The following is a 16,203-nucleotide window of genomic DNA, read 5'->3' as shown; positions in this document are numbered from 1 at the left end:
TAAATTTAGCTCAATCTTTAAATAAAAGTAAAAAGGTATTAATTGTAAACATTACAAGACTTTTTACAATACTGCTAGATTTGTTAATTGATTACAATTATCCTTTAAACATTGCGTAAATATACTCCAGTCTTCAATTTTCAATTTTAAATACCACAAAACAAAAAACAAATCTGCACTTTCAGAAAAAAACAAACCTATAATAACCAATATTATTTTAAATTTTAAGATGAACAACTTTGTTTCATTAATTTTTTTCTATCACAGCTATGGATTGTAATGAAGGAGGTGAGGACAGGTGACCCCACCTAGGCCCGATATCACTGCAGGCCTCAAAACCAAATTTCCCCTTTCTCTCTTCTAAAATCCACAGCTTCAGCTTTTCTCTGCTTTCTCACAAGATGCTGCTACATAAGCAAAACGTTGTTTTTATCAGTACAAGAAAGCTTCAAAGCTAATGAATGGCTCTGTCAATGCCAAGCAGAAGCAGGCATGAGAACTGAGTCTTGTCTCACCCAGTTGCAACAAATTTCGGACACGCTGACACACAGGCTTCTCAACCCGCCTTTTTCCTGGGAAGGGCGCCAGGAGTCCCAAGACAGGAGTTTCTGTTTATGCTCAGGAAAGCTCATGAGGCAGGGCTCCTGAGGAGGGGGAGAAAGGGGAGGGAACTGGAGGGAATATATACTCTGTGCAATGGCTGTAAAACTTGTGCTAAGCTTGTGGATTATCACGCTTGCTCCTTCTACCAGCAATAAAGCTCTTTCTCTGAAATTAACCCTTGAGTGTCTGTTTGACTCCCACTTCCCTTCCCGGGCGCAATGCTCTTCCCACCCGAAGGCAAAGCCTGAAAAGGCTACAGTACGAAAGTTGTACCCAGTAGCCATTTTCCCCACATGATGTCCAAAAAATGTAAAATTTTGTTACAATACATTAAAAAACCCATAAATTTCATTCTTTGTTGAGAAATAGCATGTCTTTGCAATAATTTTCACCATCAAAAAACTTTTGATTTCATCATGCCCACATGCTGAAAATTTAGGTTTTCTAAACCTAGTTTTCCCACCAAAAAAAACTACATTTATAATTTTTTAAGGCATTTATAAAATCTTTTGAGTTCTGGTGTACTTTTTCCTGAAATTCTCAGCATGTTATTGAGCTTTGCATAAAATTTCAAAGAGATCTGATCATTGGTTATGGAGAAAAAAATAAAATGTACACAAGGCCGAGGATCTCAAGAGGGACAGAAACACAGATTCCAAGAAAGTTTGAAGTGCTATAAAATTTAAACTGTTTGAGAAAGAGGGGAAAAATTTAAGGGAGTTTCTTTCAACCATAAGGGAAGGGCATACACCAAGTTTCATCAAAATCCGAGATGGTGGGTGGCATGACCGCGTTGAACTGACGTAGAATGACCTGGCAGTTCTAGAACTGGTAACAGCTCTCCTGCTTGAAAAGCTACAGAACTTGCATTTCAGACAAGGCTAAACTGTGAAACCTTTTTATTCTCTGCACAAATCAGTAGTGGCCAGTGGGGGAGGGCAGCACCACATCTGGCCTCTTGTCTACAGAGTCACTGGGGGAGGGATGAGTGTTGGAGAGGTTGGGACTGTGAGCAGAGTCGTAGCTAGCTGCTCCGGCACCTGGAGCAGCAGGGGGCGGGGCGATCTGCCCACGGGGGCACTGTGGTCTGCCCAGGGGGGTGGCGTGGAGACCTGCCCATGGAGTTCGCCTGGTGGGCGCAAGCCCCACGCTGCTGTTTTGGGCAGCACGGGGCCCGAGCCACTGTATCACTCCCAGGAGAGAAGCATGACTTGGGCGCGCTGCAGGCCAGGCTGCCCCCCGCGGTAAGTGCTGCCCCCCGCGGTGCGCCATTTTGTCACTCCCCTCGAGGATGACACCCAGGGTGGGCAGCACCCCCTATGGACCTGGCTGTGAGGGAACAACAATGGAGCCAATCTGGTGCTCCTGCCAGAACACCTGAGCAGCTCCAAACCTCTCCACCATCTCTCCCTCTCCTGGTATGTGGCAGTGACTACATGAACAGAAATGTAGAGCTGTGGCTTCACCAATTGAGCCATTTCTGCTAAGAATGAACCAATAAAAACAACAAGCTGACCATCTGTTTACCATTATAGTATTGCCTGCCACCCCAATCACCAAGCAGTGTGAGATTCCAGGGCTTCCAGGCACTCACTCAGGGTTCGTGTTTCCTTTGGAAATGAGGCACGGTGACGACTGTGGTGTCTTTATGATATATGGTTTATTTACACACATATACCTATGATGGCTATGATGGCCTATGATGGCTCACAATATTAACACTCCAAAAGGGTCTTGTTTCTCCCATAGCTCAAGCCTTGGATTCAAACAGACTATTTCTTCAGTTTGCTGCTTTACTTCTAGGTCATATCACTACTAACTCTACTCCAAACTCTGACCTTATCTGCTAAGGGAGGTGTCGCCCCCATTTGCCATCTTGCACCAACCCCCCCCTTAATGGATCCCAGGCTATCACCCAGGCTATAAGCTTACCAGGAGATTACCCTGGCTATTCCAAGAATTAGAATCCTTGGTTAAATTCTAACACTTGCTGGATCCAGGAATTAGAAGAGTCTAGCACACAGCTTAACACCCCAAATTCATAACACTACCCAGTAGATGTTTACTCATACTTTCATCACACATAGCAAACTATAGGAGTGGGTACTTACCTGAGATGACAGAGAAGGAGAGGGAGATGTTGGAGCAGATCCTGAAGTCATAAAGAAGAGATTCAAATTGAGGTAATGTTCATGACTGCAGAGAATTTGGAGAAACTCCAGCCTCATGGAAATCAGTGTTGGAAGAGTATTAAGTTTATTTGACAACTGAAAAAAAATTACAAAGGAAAACATGACTAGAGTGAATAATTGTATAAACAGAAAGAAATACCCTGCCTCACTTTAGCATCACTTTTTGTTTAATAAAAATAATGAAGGAGCATCAAATACTGTAAACTGCTCCTTTTAATACTTGCATCTTGTAAGTTTCCATCCATTAGAATCTAATGGTTTGATGTTCTTTGCTAGCAATAATGTTTTATCACTTGACCGACTTTCCACTAATGCAGTGCTTTAGCAAATTTGTCTGGAAAGTAGTTTCCTTGCTTGTGAAATTAAAAATAACACTTGCAATTGTTACCAACAGCAAAGTAAACACATAGAGTCCAAAGGCCCTTCACACAACTGCATTACACCAGCAAACTTTAAAGTGTTTTTCATCCACTTTATTTTGGATACAGGAAGTTGATGAGAGAACTTTAGCTTTCTTTGCACAAAAGTATAAAAACAAAATACCATATTTTTCCATGTATAAGACACCCCATGCATAAGATGACCCCTATTTTTTTGAATCCCAAATTAAGAAATCAATATTTTAAATTAGGGTTGCCAAAACCATGAATGACATTGTAACTTACAAGCAGATGGAAATCTGTAGCATTGAAAGGGGCAAGGAGGCATGTGGAAGAGAAAGCCTGCAGAGGACGGGCAGGAGGCCCCCTCCAGCCTGCTCCCCTATCCCCCAAAAATCCCTAGCCCAGCGAGGGTGAGAGGAGTCTCTCACTGCCAGGGCCATCTTAAGCATATCTGGCACCGTGGTGCAAAGATCCCTCCGGCGCCACCCGCCTTTCCCAGAGTTGTCGACCTTTTCCCAAGCCTCTGCAGGGATCGCTTTCCTCCTGCGGAGGCTTGGGAAGGAAGCTGAACACCCACCAGCCATATGGTTGACGGGGCACAGCTGGCAGGTGTGCAGGGAAAGGGGAGGCCGCTGGAAAAGCCGCACAGCTCCCCCACTCGCTGAGAGGCCAGCGCTCTGGCGCAACGAGCCAGTAAGCCCAATAGGAAAGAAGGCTCTGCTCAGTGCCGCCTTGCCCAGGGGGGCCTGTGGTCCCTGAACTACTCCAGAGTAAGCACGTTGTGCGTGAGAGGAGAGGCAGGGCTCTCCAAGGTGGGGAGGTTGGGTGAGGACAGCAACACCACCACGCAGCTCTGGGGAGGGTGACCTGAAGGAAAGGCAGTGAAGGGTTGGAGGCATTCTTGTGTGTGTCCTGAGGGGAGGGGGCTGGGACTCGGCAGAGGGATGGCGCTCGCTCACATTCAGATCTGGCTGGCTGATGAGAGCAGCAGCAGCAACAGCAGCAGTGCTTGGGCTGGTGCCAAATTTTGCTGTGAGTTGTTTTTTACTCCTTCACCTGCTGCTGCTGCTGCCTGATGCTTGAATGGTGGAGCTGAGCGCTTCACTGCTGCCACGGCTGCAGCAGCAGAACAAACAGTAACAGCTACTGGGAGAGAGGCTTGCAAGGCCCTGCCACCGGAGGAGCTCAGCCTGAGATAGCCATGTCCTAGGGACCAACAGTGGCAGCGGCAGCAGGTTCTTGAGCTTTTTTTGGCCGATTGCTCTCCAAGTTGTTAAGGTTTTTTTCGTCCAAGCAGACAAACTGCCCAAGCCAAAAGTCTGAATATAAGACTACCATCTGTGTATACCATGGGTAGGCAAACTAAGGCCCGGGGGCCGGATCCAGCCCAATTGCCTTCTAAATCTGGCCCATGGACTGTCTGGGAATCAGTGTGTTTTTACATGTGTAGAATGTGTGCTTTTATTTAAAATGCATCTCTGGATTATTTGTGGGGCATAGGAATTTGTTCATTCCCACCCCCCAAAAAAATATAGTCCGGCCCCCCCACAAGGTCTGAGGGACAGTGGACTGGCCCCCCTGCTGAAAAGGTTTGCTGACCCCTGGTGTATACAGTATGTGGCTCAATGACAAAGGTCTAAGAACTAAGCTCTATCAGTGTCAGAGTGGGGGAAAAGACTCGTCTCCTAACAGATTCTGGTAGGAGCTGCTCTCTGCTTGACACCACCCCACTGGACTAAAAGCTGATTCAGACATTCAGGAAGACCATGCCCTCATAACACAATCCTCATGGGTTTGAATACTAGTCCAGAAGCCCCCCGGATGTTCACTTGTTCAGACACCCCACCTCTCTTCACAGATGGCTTTTTGACCAGGAGGCCTAACAAGAAGCCTTCTGCCAAACGAATTAGCATCGCATGTGCAAGATGACTGTGATGTTGCATTGCGTTCGAGGAACTGATTCTCCTGGTCTAATAAGCTAATAGGGCTTATTAGCTGGAACTGTCCCAGCCGTATAATTAAAACAGAAGTTAATTATATGAAGGAATGAACTGAAGCTAAGGTTGCCATCTAGGCCCACTAGGGAGGGCACACTCTTCCTACTGAACATGGTGGGGCTTCCTTGGATGGTGCTCCGTGTTCTGGTGGAGGTTTCAGTCAGGCCTACCTGATTGCAGTAGTGTTTGATGAGGTTAAAGACAAATCCACGATCCATGAGAGATAGAAGATCATACAGGAAAAATGCTAGGCTAATGTTGATCTTTTCTGCTTGTTCACTTTCCTTTAAAATAACAATTAAAATATGTTACTACACTTAAAATTAGCTTTCTTTTTACACATATTTTGAAGGGGGAAACCTATAAAATAACCAGAGGACTTTTCAGGTCATTGTTTATGTGAGTGCCCTCTTGACCAGCCACGCAAGTTTGTCAAGCACCTGGAAAGCCACATAACATGAGTGCCATGCAGCTAATAGCCCAGAAACAACCACTTTTACAGGCATGGAAGAAACTTAATATTAGCATTTGGAAATGAAAATGGCAATGTGTCATTTAAGGCTCATTCTGCATTGAATTAATCATGATAATACTTGTAACACGTAACACAAAGTGCAAAAACCTGTTTGACAATCTAAAGCTTGACTGATTTTAATAGAAGGCATTGGCCAGCCTTAGCATTAAGCAGTGTGAGGATGAGTTTGAAAGTCATAAAAGGGGAGTATTTGTTCCTTGTTTAACATACTACTATTTTTCTTTTACTGCCAGAGAGAAGCACTTGTCTGATTTTCTGCCTCATGTCAAAATAACTTGGCCAGCCTTGAGTACAATGAACTTTGACCTGTGAAGGTGTGGGTGGTGAGGAAAATGTCATTTTCTGTTCAACCTGAGGTAGTAAAATGCATTGGGCCACCTCTGAAGTAATAAATCTCAATGGTGTTATAAAATCCATGGGTTTTGTAATCTTTATATAATTTATTATCCACCCTTCAATAAAATTAATCCTGGTGTCTTATAAAATTCAAATTTCAAAATCATCATAAAATAAAAAAATTATTTTGAAGCCCTGGAACTTTGCCACTTTAGGGCTCTTTTGGAAAACTAATTATGCAGAAAATCTGTATAAGACCATATCAAATTTGTTGCTGTTACATTTTTTGAAGCCTGCAAGAATAGAAAGTTCTTAACCTGGCTGCCTTATATAATAGTTGCCATGGTGAAAAAAGTAAAGGTAAAGGACAGTTAAATCCAGTCAAAGGCGACCATGGGGTGTGGCACTCCTCTCGCTTCAGGCCAAGAGAGTCGGCGTCTGTCCACAGACAGCTTTCCGGGTCACTTGGCCAGCAGGAATAAACCACTTCTGGTGCAACGGGACACTGACGGAAGCCAGAGCACATGTAAATGCCATTTACGTTTAATGATTAGGTCCCATGGTATGTTCTGAAGACACATGAAGCCACCATCTTGCTACAGCCAAGTAGGTCTGCCCAGCACCTGAGATACCACCTTGGGTTTCATGACAGAAGAAAAGCAGGATGTAAATTTAAGAAAATGAATATATTTTAAAATACCTTTGTTGGTCTGCTCACATAGCAGTATGAAAGAACATAAATCAGAGTATAATAGTTGGGGGGAACATATTCAAAAGTTATTCACAAAACAAATACCTTGGAATGCAATTTATTGGTGTTCAAACCATTTCTACCAAATTTCAGAATGTCTTTCTGTCTTATCGATAGAGAAAGCAGATAAAGGGAAGTTTTTCAATTGCTCTGCCTTTTATAATACTAGAGCCAGTAGTCATCCAATGAAGCTGATTAATGGGAGAAAATTACCTTCTGAGGTTTGACTAAAAGTGCTGCAATCTCTGAGGTGACCACATTCACTATAGTGGTGATGTCATCCTTGAAGCGATTGGAAAATCTACTTCGGCGGGGTGTGTCCTGTTTGTTCATGTTATCAACATACTGAGCCATGCTCTTGATCTTTAAAAGAATAGGCACTGTTTAATAAATGTGTGGCTTTAAAATGGGGCCAAACTGGGGACTTGAGAAAATCAGCATATTCTGGAGCCCTTTAAGAAACCCTCCTCAAGCTTTTCCTGCATTCCCTGAAACCTGAGACAAAAGCCTCTAAAATCTGTAGCAAAAATCTTTGCAAGGAATGTCAAGTATTCAAACATCAACTCAGAATCAATACCCAAATTTCCAGAATTCCTGCATATAATGCAATAATACACATGCTCCCTGGCTTGATTTAAATATAATACTGGTGTTTTTTTAAAATAAAATAAAAAATCACAAAGACATCAGTGCAGGGATTCATGCAACTGGTGTCATGTTTACATTGGCCTATATTTGTACTTCTGCCTTTGCCTGCACATGAGAGGCTTGCCGAGTGAGACAGAACTGGCAGAAATGGCAGTGGGTTACTGAGTGAGAGGAGGAAAGGGAGGTTGGGGCTGTGTGGGCGCACCAGCGGCATTGCTAAGTTGACTTCACTGGTGCTCCATATTAGTCCTGGCCTCCCCTGCAGTGACACAACTGCCAGGAAGCTAGCGTTGTGGCTCTGCTCCATCAGGCAAGCATCTTCTGGTGTGGCATACATCTGGCCCACAAAATCCTGGCGTGCAAACATGGTGAATGGTTTCCATATTTAAATGTAACACTAGACACAGAGTTTTGTTTTAAAAATGAACCACACACACTTGGCATCATGTTTAAATTTATCTCCTTTTGTTTCTTGCTGTGTAAGTGATCAGCTCAGCTGAGTCAGTTTTCCTCCCTTTCACTGGCAGTCAAATCCTCACAGGTTTATCAGTGACCCAGAGTTTAAGCAGAGCCTAAAGAACTCTCTACTATGCTGTTGGAGAAACGGTCCTGATTCCTTGAAAGCTATTCCCTCACCACAGCTCCTTCCCTGACTAAGCTGTTATCATTTATAGGTTGCCCACAATTCACACTTTCATATGATTACAGAGAAAGGCTCGATAGCTGCGAGGGCCAAGGAACCATGCTAGGATTAAAGCATTCTCCACCTTCCTTCAATTGGGCCTCTTCAAAACCTCCAACAATGAGAATGCCCTGAACTTGCCTGGTTACTGAAAACAAAGCACCGTTATAAAATCTTACCAACAATTCGAAGAAGAACCAGGCATACTTGAAGACAGATTCTCTCACGATGCCAGTGCTGACTACCATTTGAAGTGCTAACTCTTCATGGAAGTGCTACACAGCATATTAAAAACAAAACAAAAATAGGATAATCTGGTTTTCAACATTGGACCTCAACACAACATAACTCAGACAGGGGCGAAGGAAGGTGTTGTGACACCCGGGGCGGGCGTCACTACGTAGGACGCATGTGCAGCGTCGCTACGTACGACGCATGCACCGTACATAGTGATGCCGCACATGTGCTGTATAGTGGTTTGCTGCCACCGCCGCTCCAGCGTCGTACGGACGGTGCCGGGATCCCTCCATCACCGCTACAGCCGAGAACGGAGGCTGTGAACTGCATCGCACGCATGTGTTGTACTTAGTGATTTGCCGCCAGCACCAGGATCCTCTGCTCGCGGCTGTAGCCGCGAACAGAGGATCCTCCACATGTGGCTGCGGCGATGCGATGGCTGCTTGCGCCGCTGCGAGCCCCCGCGGGGTGACTTCTTGTCACCTCTGCAGACATGGAACCTGGGGCACACTGCCCCCCCCCCATTGCGACGCCACTGCTCTCAGAGGGGGGAATCTAAAATGAGAGCCTTTTTTGATTAGTGCACACATGCATGCATAGACTAAGATTAATGAAAACAGATAACAGGTAGATGAAAAAGCAGGTAGCTGCAACCCTAAGTAGCAGATTTGAAACAGAACAGCATGAAGGAAAACAGGACAGTGGTGATCATTAACATCTTGGGTAAAATGAATTAACAATGCCAACAAAACAAAATGCACAGATATAAATATATTAAATATAAAGTTCATTTATTGAAGGCCAAAATAATTTGGAGGTATTACAATAATATTAGGTACATATTGCTCAATCTGCCAGAGACCTTGTGAAGGTAAAATGGCTAATGTGCAGCCAGGCTGGCCTACAAATTCAATGGAATCCAGACACCATTCTAAATCTTTAATTCCATAAAAATATATATGCACAAGGAGAATGTCACATGAAAACAATATGGGAGCCACTAGCATTATTTAAAGCAATGCTGAAATCAATGTAGGCATCATTTTTTGAATAATATATTTCAAATGTGGCTGAACATTCTGGCTGGCTGAATGCACTTCGGCATTTAGGCTTGGACACCAAAATGGGCTCATTCTTTTGATTTGCCTGGCCATACGTTGCCTCCCTTGAACACTGGGCTTCCTGCCATTCGTAGCCGCTCTCCCTGCAGCCCCCCAGGGTGATCTGCTAATAACTTCAGTCCTTTTATCATTTGCCTTTCACTCTTTTTCTGCTGCACTGGAGAAAGGTGATTGAGTATATTTCCAAGGAGGTTTTTTTTTAAAATAAAAAACCACTCTGTTACAGTGTAGAGATCACTTGTTTAAGAGTAATTTTATAAACACATTGGTTTTATTTATTTTTTAAATTTCATATGCTACTATTCTGGTCCAAATGGACCCTTAAATTAATTTATCCAAAGATGATTGGCTTAGGTGTTCAGTTACTGATCACCTGAATCTCTGCGGAATGGTTCATCTGTCTGCCCGATACAACCCTCCTTGCAAAGGGTTCATACTCCACACCTTCCTTTCTCTTTACAGGAATATTTATTGCCAAAACTGGTGTGCTTGCAGACCTCATCAATGAATGGTGTTGCATTATGTGGCAGACTACCTTTTTATTGGACGGTCGAGGGCTTCCACAGGGGCTTGACATATCACTGGTGGGCTCACTGTAGCAAGACATCCGGTTAAAGCTCCGATCTGCAACCTGGATAAAATCACCAGAAGCCATATATAAAACGAAATGAATGAATGCCTGAGCATACACAGTCTTACCAAATAAAGACATGGTGACTTTTTAATGGTGACTGCTTGGCAACTTTGCTTACACTGGAAGAATAAACTTGGTTTAACCCTACACAGGTGGTATACTAGCATATGGTATACTAGATTTCTGATAAATTGTTCTGGCAGAGAAATTAAGTGGCCAAATAAAGGAGGCAAGAGGACATGCTGACAATTTTGGAATGGAGTACTTTGTTTCATTTCTAATGTTAATACAGCAGATCCCACAATAGAGCCACCTTCGACTCATGGATTTCTCTGGAGGGACACACAGAATTAAATCAACCGGATATTATATATCACAATGTTGTATCCAATAGTACTTCAGTTGGTTATGGTTGTTTATGTGTTGTATGTTTTATGAAAACTGAATAAAATACAAATATTTAAAAAGAAAGAGAACATGAACACCATTACCCATGGCGGAGTGTGCAAGTGTTGTTATATACTCAGTAAATTAAACAATGCAAATACACAACTGGCCTTATACGTTTCAGTTTAGGACTGTATTCCCAGTTTTCGTGCTGGCTCTCAATCCCATCCAGCACTGAGTGAACCTTTCTAGCATAGACTTTAGGGTCAGATTCATTTGTTATGTAGACACGACACACCTCTGGAATAAAGTATGCTTTATCGTGGAAATAGTTGAAGTTATCTGCTTTTAATATTCAACTCTCTAACATAGGTATTTATTGCCCATTGATTCTAAACAATGCTGAAGGTACCAGAAGGGCATTAAATGAAAGTTAGTGCAGATTTTGTATTTTTGCCCTATTTTATTATGAAGTTATTTGGAACTTTTGAGGTGCATTTGGGATTTTATTCCTCTTTTGTTTGTATCCTGTGATTTCCTATATTCTGCAATGCAAAGCAATGATCGTCACTGTAAAAAGCACTGGCATCCTTTGCATTACCTGCCTCAAAGCCTCAAATGAGATCAGTAAATGGCTCTAGCCATTTGGTGATCCAATAACTGTAAACCTAAGCAATATAATGCTCGCTATAACTGTTAAACAACTGCTATAATATGCTTAGTCCATGAAGCGACTCTAGTTGCTCCAATATACTACAGCCAGACAGATTTGCTACTGGGTGCAGCAACAATAAGCACCAAAAATGAAACCCATCCTGAATTTCAGCTTTCTTGCCTCTTACCTTGGAAGACATGATGTTTCTGACTTCTTCATCAGTAGAAGCCTGTGTCCCAGCAATGTCTGGATTACTGCAGCTTGTTGCCCGGCTTTGCAAGAGTCGAGAGCCCACCGAGAAAGCTGTGGTACGGCCATAAGTGTAATAACGAGATTCAGCCAGGTTAGTGCTGCCTGTTGCACCTGCCAGGAGTAAAACATTATTGTAGCTCATGTCCTTTCAGCCTTTGCTCCTAACTCAAGAGGTGATGCTCATCCATGTGCTATCCAGCACCTCATCTGATACCCTGGCTCTCTAGGCAGCCTCTTCTGTCCACTCCACACATGGGAGGGGGAGGATTGGAAGGCCACTGTAGATGTACATATACTTTTATGTCATTCTTCTGTGCTTATAATCTATGTATATAATCTTAAGGTTATAATCTTAAGGTTCCATCCTTAAGTCATGGAAGCCTGTGGGGTATGTCATTGCCCCTTGGCGAAAGATTAGACATCCACCTGATAGTGATGATGGTGCATTAGGGACGCGGGTGGCACTGTGGTCTAAACCACTGAGCCTCTTGGGCTTACCGATCAAAAGGTTGGCAAGATTCAAATCCATGCAACAAGGTGAGTTCTGGGGTGAGCTGTCTGTGGACAAACGCCGGCTCCCTTGGCCTGAAAGTGAGATGAGTGCCACACCCCATAGTCGCCTTTGACTGGACTTAACTGTCCAGAGGTCCTTTACCTTTACCTTTTAGTGATGATGAAATTTCAGACATTGCATCACTCAACATACATAGCATTTACTATGTCACATACATCTCCTTATCTGGCTTATCCTCAGTGAAGCTGTTAACTTGTGCACCCTTAATTGGAGTTAAGACCAGCTGCACTCACTGCAATTTATTTCTGAGCACATATCCACAGGATTGAGCTATAAATGAGCAAAGAGGATGTCAGGACCTTCTTACTTGCTGCCCACAACCAGAAGGTTCAGTTCATAAGCAGCTTATTTTTACTAGAAGCCCAAAAGCAATACCTAGCCTGATAGAATCTCTCTGTATTTCAGGAAGGCGGAAGACATAGTAGACATAAGATGCTAGGAGACAGTTTCTGCCATGCAGGTCCTTGCTCAAGTCTTTGCTGTTGTGGAGGCTGTTCACTATCGCAGCTGCAGATTCAAAAGCAAACTGGGAGAAGTTGGCTGGAGACAAAAAGAAAATACTTAGTTTCTGATACATCAAAGAAAAGGTATAAAAGGATCCAAGTCCACTTTATCACAGACATTCCTCAAATCACTTTTCTTCTTATTTAAATCTTGCTTGATGTAGCAAATAGCATTTTTTTTGTTAAACCAAAACAAAATGCTGCAGAAAGTATGATGGGGTTTGGCCATCAACAGCATCATTTTGTGAACCTACAATGATAAGTACCTGTCTGGCCAGCTATAACCATGGGCTGGACAGCCAACTGGAAGAGTTTATCCAAAACCAAGTGTAAAAACAACACAAGGGGCTCCAGGCGGGAGGAGTGCAAGCAGATAATGCTGAGTTTTAGTTCATGTTCAAGAGTGGTTTCTGTGATCTTCTCATTCAGCACTCGAATGGGGAATGCAACTTGGCTTTCTAGTGCATGGCACAGGATGAAGAATTTCTCCAGGTGATTGTCCTATAAATATAAGCCAGAAAGATGTATATGATGTGGGGAATCTACTACGTAACTTAGCTTCCACTACTAAATATTAATCCAAACAGAAAATGGAAAAAGGTAAGAAATCATAAAGGATCAATGTTTAATTGTTGGGTTGAAATAACGACAGACAGGTAGCGAGTGTCATCTGGGAGGCATCTCCCGAGCAAGTCTCGGGGAGTCCCTTTTATTGAATATTACAGCATTGCCACATATGTGCTTATTGCTGATTGGTCAACACAAGTACAAAGCAAAGGTTGCATTAATCACCAATAGATTAAAGGCTGGGAAAGGGAGCACAGGACTAGGCAGGCATGAAGACCTCCTAATTAAATTATAACTAATGATTAATAATGCAAGACTTAAACAATTACGTTCCAATAGATGTGGTCAACTATGCATTAAGAACAGGTCAGGGTACGGTGTTTCATGAACTCAATGTGAACTGAACATTCTAGGAATGTTTTAGTATTAGGACGGTTTGTGCAGCATTATGTGCAGGAGCGAAGCGTGAGAGCAAGACTTCCCATCAGGCCACAGTCGTGTATAGGATCATAGCATCCAGCATCCCATCATCTCATAGCATCCAGCATCCCATCATTTAATCATTTCTGATATTTCTCTAAAATTCAAAACTGCTTTGAAATACAAGACTAGACGCGTCATACACGAGGATTTTTTCAGGATTGTAATCTTAACTGCTTTATAGTGGTACCTCGGGTTACAGACGCTTCAGGTTACAGACACTTCAGGTTACAGACTCCGCTAACCCCAAAATAGTACCTCGGGTTAAGAATTTTGCTTCAGGATGAGAACAGAAATTATGCTCTGGCGGCATGATGGCAGCGGGAGGCCCCATTAGCTAAAGGTTAAGAACAGTTTCAGGTTAAGAACGGACCTCCAGAACAAATTAAGTTCTTAACCCGAGGTACCACTGTAGTTTAAAGTGAAAAAGCCAACAAAGCAATGAAACTAAGATTACATTTGGAGACTACTACATCATTCCTTTTATCCTGGAACAGGTTTTATTTCCCCATTTGAAGTGCAAACCTATTCTAAGATACACATGAATAAACTTTGCTGAACTTAATGGGCACCCATATTCCATTACATACACACACACACACACCCGAAGTAGCAGAAGAACTCGTTTACGTGTGTTGGGGGTTCATGCCTAAAATGGTCTAATGGGAAAGGCTTATGCAGCACCCCTTCCGCTAATACTGGTATATGAACAGGCTCCAAGTTTACTGAAAGTTGACACCTTCTCCCTGGTTCTCTCTATAGATTTATTGCAGCCATTGGCCCATATCGAAAACAATACATCAAAATTTATCCATAAACAATACAATTTAAACAGTTCCAAGTTAAAACACCCATATAAAACCAATTTTACTTCAGTTAAGTAAACACTATACACAATAAGCTCCCTCTATGTAAACCGCAATTCAAATCCATCAGATTTTGGGGGGTATGCATCTTAGTTCTGGCACTTATTGATGGTTCTTAAGTTTAGCTAAGCTGTCAGAGTCATACAGTGATCCATTTCTCCTCTTTTGAAATAAAACATTAATCAGGTATCTAGCGACTGCAAGGGATCTACTTGTATCTTCGCCTTCTCCCTGGTTCTTTTCATGGATACTTGTAAGGGCAATGCACATGATTTCAATTGGAAGTTATGACACCATTTTCATCTAGGGGGCTTCTTTGAGAACTTTGTTTGGAACACAACAGGACTACAAACCAGTCTTGCTCAGCACCTGTGCTGCATTGTTGTTTTTAAGACTCTAAAAAAAGTCTCATGGAACTACACAAATAAGCAAGTTGCATTATATTTTAAGTTGGGTTTCCTTGAATAGGAAGCTGGTGACAACTGTAACTCAGGCTTCAGGTATTCCAACAATTTTTTTTTCTAATGCCAGAATTTTTTTAAGCAAGTCATTTTATCCAAGCTATGAACTTGAAATAGCTTCTCTTACGCTTGGGATTTCAGTTGCCAGTCTCCAGGTAAAAATTAAATCCTCACCTGTGTGTGAACTGATGATATACCTTGCACTTCAATATTAAACACTCCCTTGTGTCCTTCAACCCATTTAACTGGAGGAGATTGTGGAGGAACTTTCTGTATTGAAGATAAAACAACTTGTTGATCAAACCACACACACATACACACAATGTATTCAAGATGCCAATACAATTCTACTAAGTTTTTGGCCTTTTTTTGCAATTAACACTTAATGTTTACACACAACATTAACATTTGCAATCCAGTGCAGGTCATTCTCAGCCTATCAGGTTGCTGAGATTATGGCACGGCATTTTATATGGCTTTACAGTATGTGATTGATTCATCTGGGTTAAGTTTTTACCAATGCTCATTCTTGAAACTGACCAAGGCATTAGCTAAGAAAGTGCTCATGAGCAAGTTGCTGGAAATAATCATGATCTCCTAGTCTACACATGATTACATATGATTGTGTAAGCACAAAGGTGGGGGCAGATGAAGTTTTAAAACAAAATAAAGCAGTGTCTGGACTACTTCTCCCGTGTTTCATAGAAACAAGTTGCAGTGGTGGAATTGAAATCTATATCCATTACACCTTGTATTCCTAGAAAGTTATCCCACAAACGATGTCCCAAAGGAACATAAGCTGCAACATTCCTCTGAATATTAGAGCCTCATATTTGCTTGCTAACCTAGAGGAACAAACCAAATAATTCCATAACATAATTTTTAACATGAAACTGACTGAGCTGTAGGACCAAGTCATAAGTCCCATTATGAAAATAACAAAGTTCAGATACATGTCTTTTTTAAATGGCCGGCAATTAAGACCCTGTTTTGTTTCATGCTGGAGAACTAGATTATGCCTTTCCCCATATTACTTCCAGAGACTTTGCTGAGATTTAACATACATAGGGCAGGATCCACCTAATGAACCCCTTCAATGGGATTCCTATGCAAGGGATTTTCCAACCTTTCTTCTACCCTGTGCGGCTCTGGTGGTGCCAAGAGAACCCCAAGAACAGCACATGGCAGAAGAGGATTATTCTGCCTTGCAAGGTGATAAATTCATCTTAGTGCAATGTCGAATTCCACCCCTAGTGTATACACCCCTTGCATTTATATATGATACTCTATTTAAGTAAGGCAAATATTAGAATGCAGGTTGGCAACTTGTAGTGGGACG

General features: G+C 42.4%; 1 protein-coding gene across 6 annotated transcripts in view; it reads right to left on the bottom strand.

The window, feature by feature from the left end:
* DOCK8 (dedicator of cytokinesis 8) overlaps window positions 1–16,203 on the bottom strand; it is a 141,011-nt gene that overhangs the window by 56,217 nt on the left and 68,591 nt on the right. For 3 of the 6 annotated variants that reach the window (XM_083576450.1, XM_083576452.1, XM_083576454.1), the window contains 10 exons: window positions 15,039–15,134; window positions 12,757–12,991; window positions 12,363–12,527; window positions 11,349–11,524; window positions 10,021–10,116; window positions 8,307–8,402; window positions 7,011–7,160; window positions 5,346–5,459; window positions 2,715–2,870; window positions 516–644 (listed from right to left, as the gene is read on the bottom strand). In XM_083576450.1, coding sequence (XP_083432576.1) covers window positions 516–644; window positions 2,715–2,870; window positions 5,346–5,459; window positions 7,011–7,160; window positions 8,307–8,402; window positions 10,021–10,116; window positions 11,349–11,524; window positions 12,363–12,527; window positions 12,757–12,991; window positions 15,039–15,134 — 1,413 coding nt within the window. The remainder of the gene's footprint in view (window positions 1–515; window positions 645–2,714; window positions 2,871–5,345; window positions 5,460–7,010; window positions 7,161–8,306; window positions 8,403–10,020; window positions 10,117–11,348; window positions 11,525–12,362; window positions 12,528–12,756; window positions 12,992–15,038; window positions 15,135–16,203) is intronic. The other 3 variants (XM_083576451.1, XM_083576455.1, XM_083576453.1) reach the window with 2 other exon arrangements.

This window comes from Podarcis filfolensis, assembly GCF_964270895.1.
Source record: "Podarcis filfolensis genome assembly, chromosome: 11".
NCBI lineage: Eukaryota > Metazoa > Chordata > Lepidosauria > Squamata > Lacertidae > Podarcis > Podarcis filfolensis.
The sequence above is the reverse complement of the archived record's forward strand: the minus strand, read 5'-3'. Positions and strand labels throughout refer to the sequence as shown.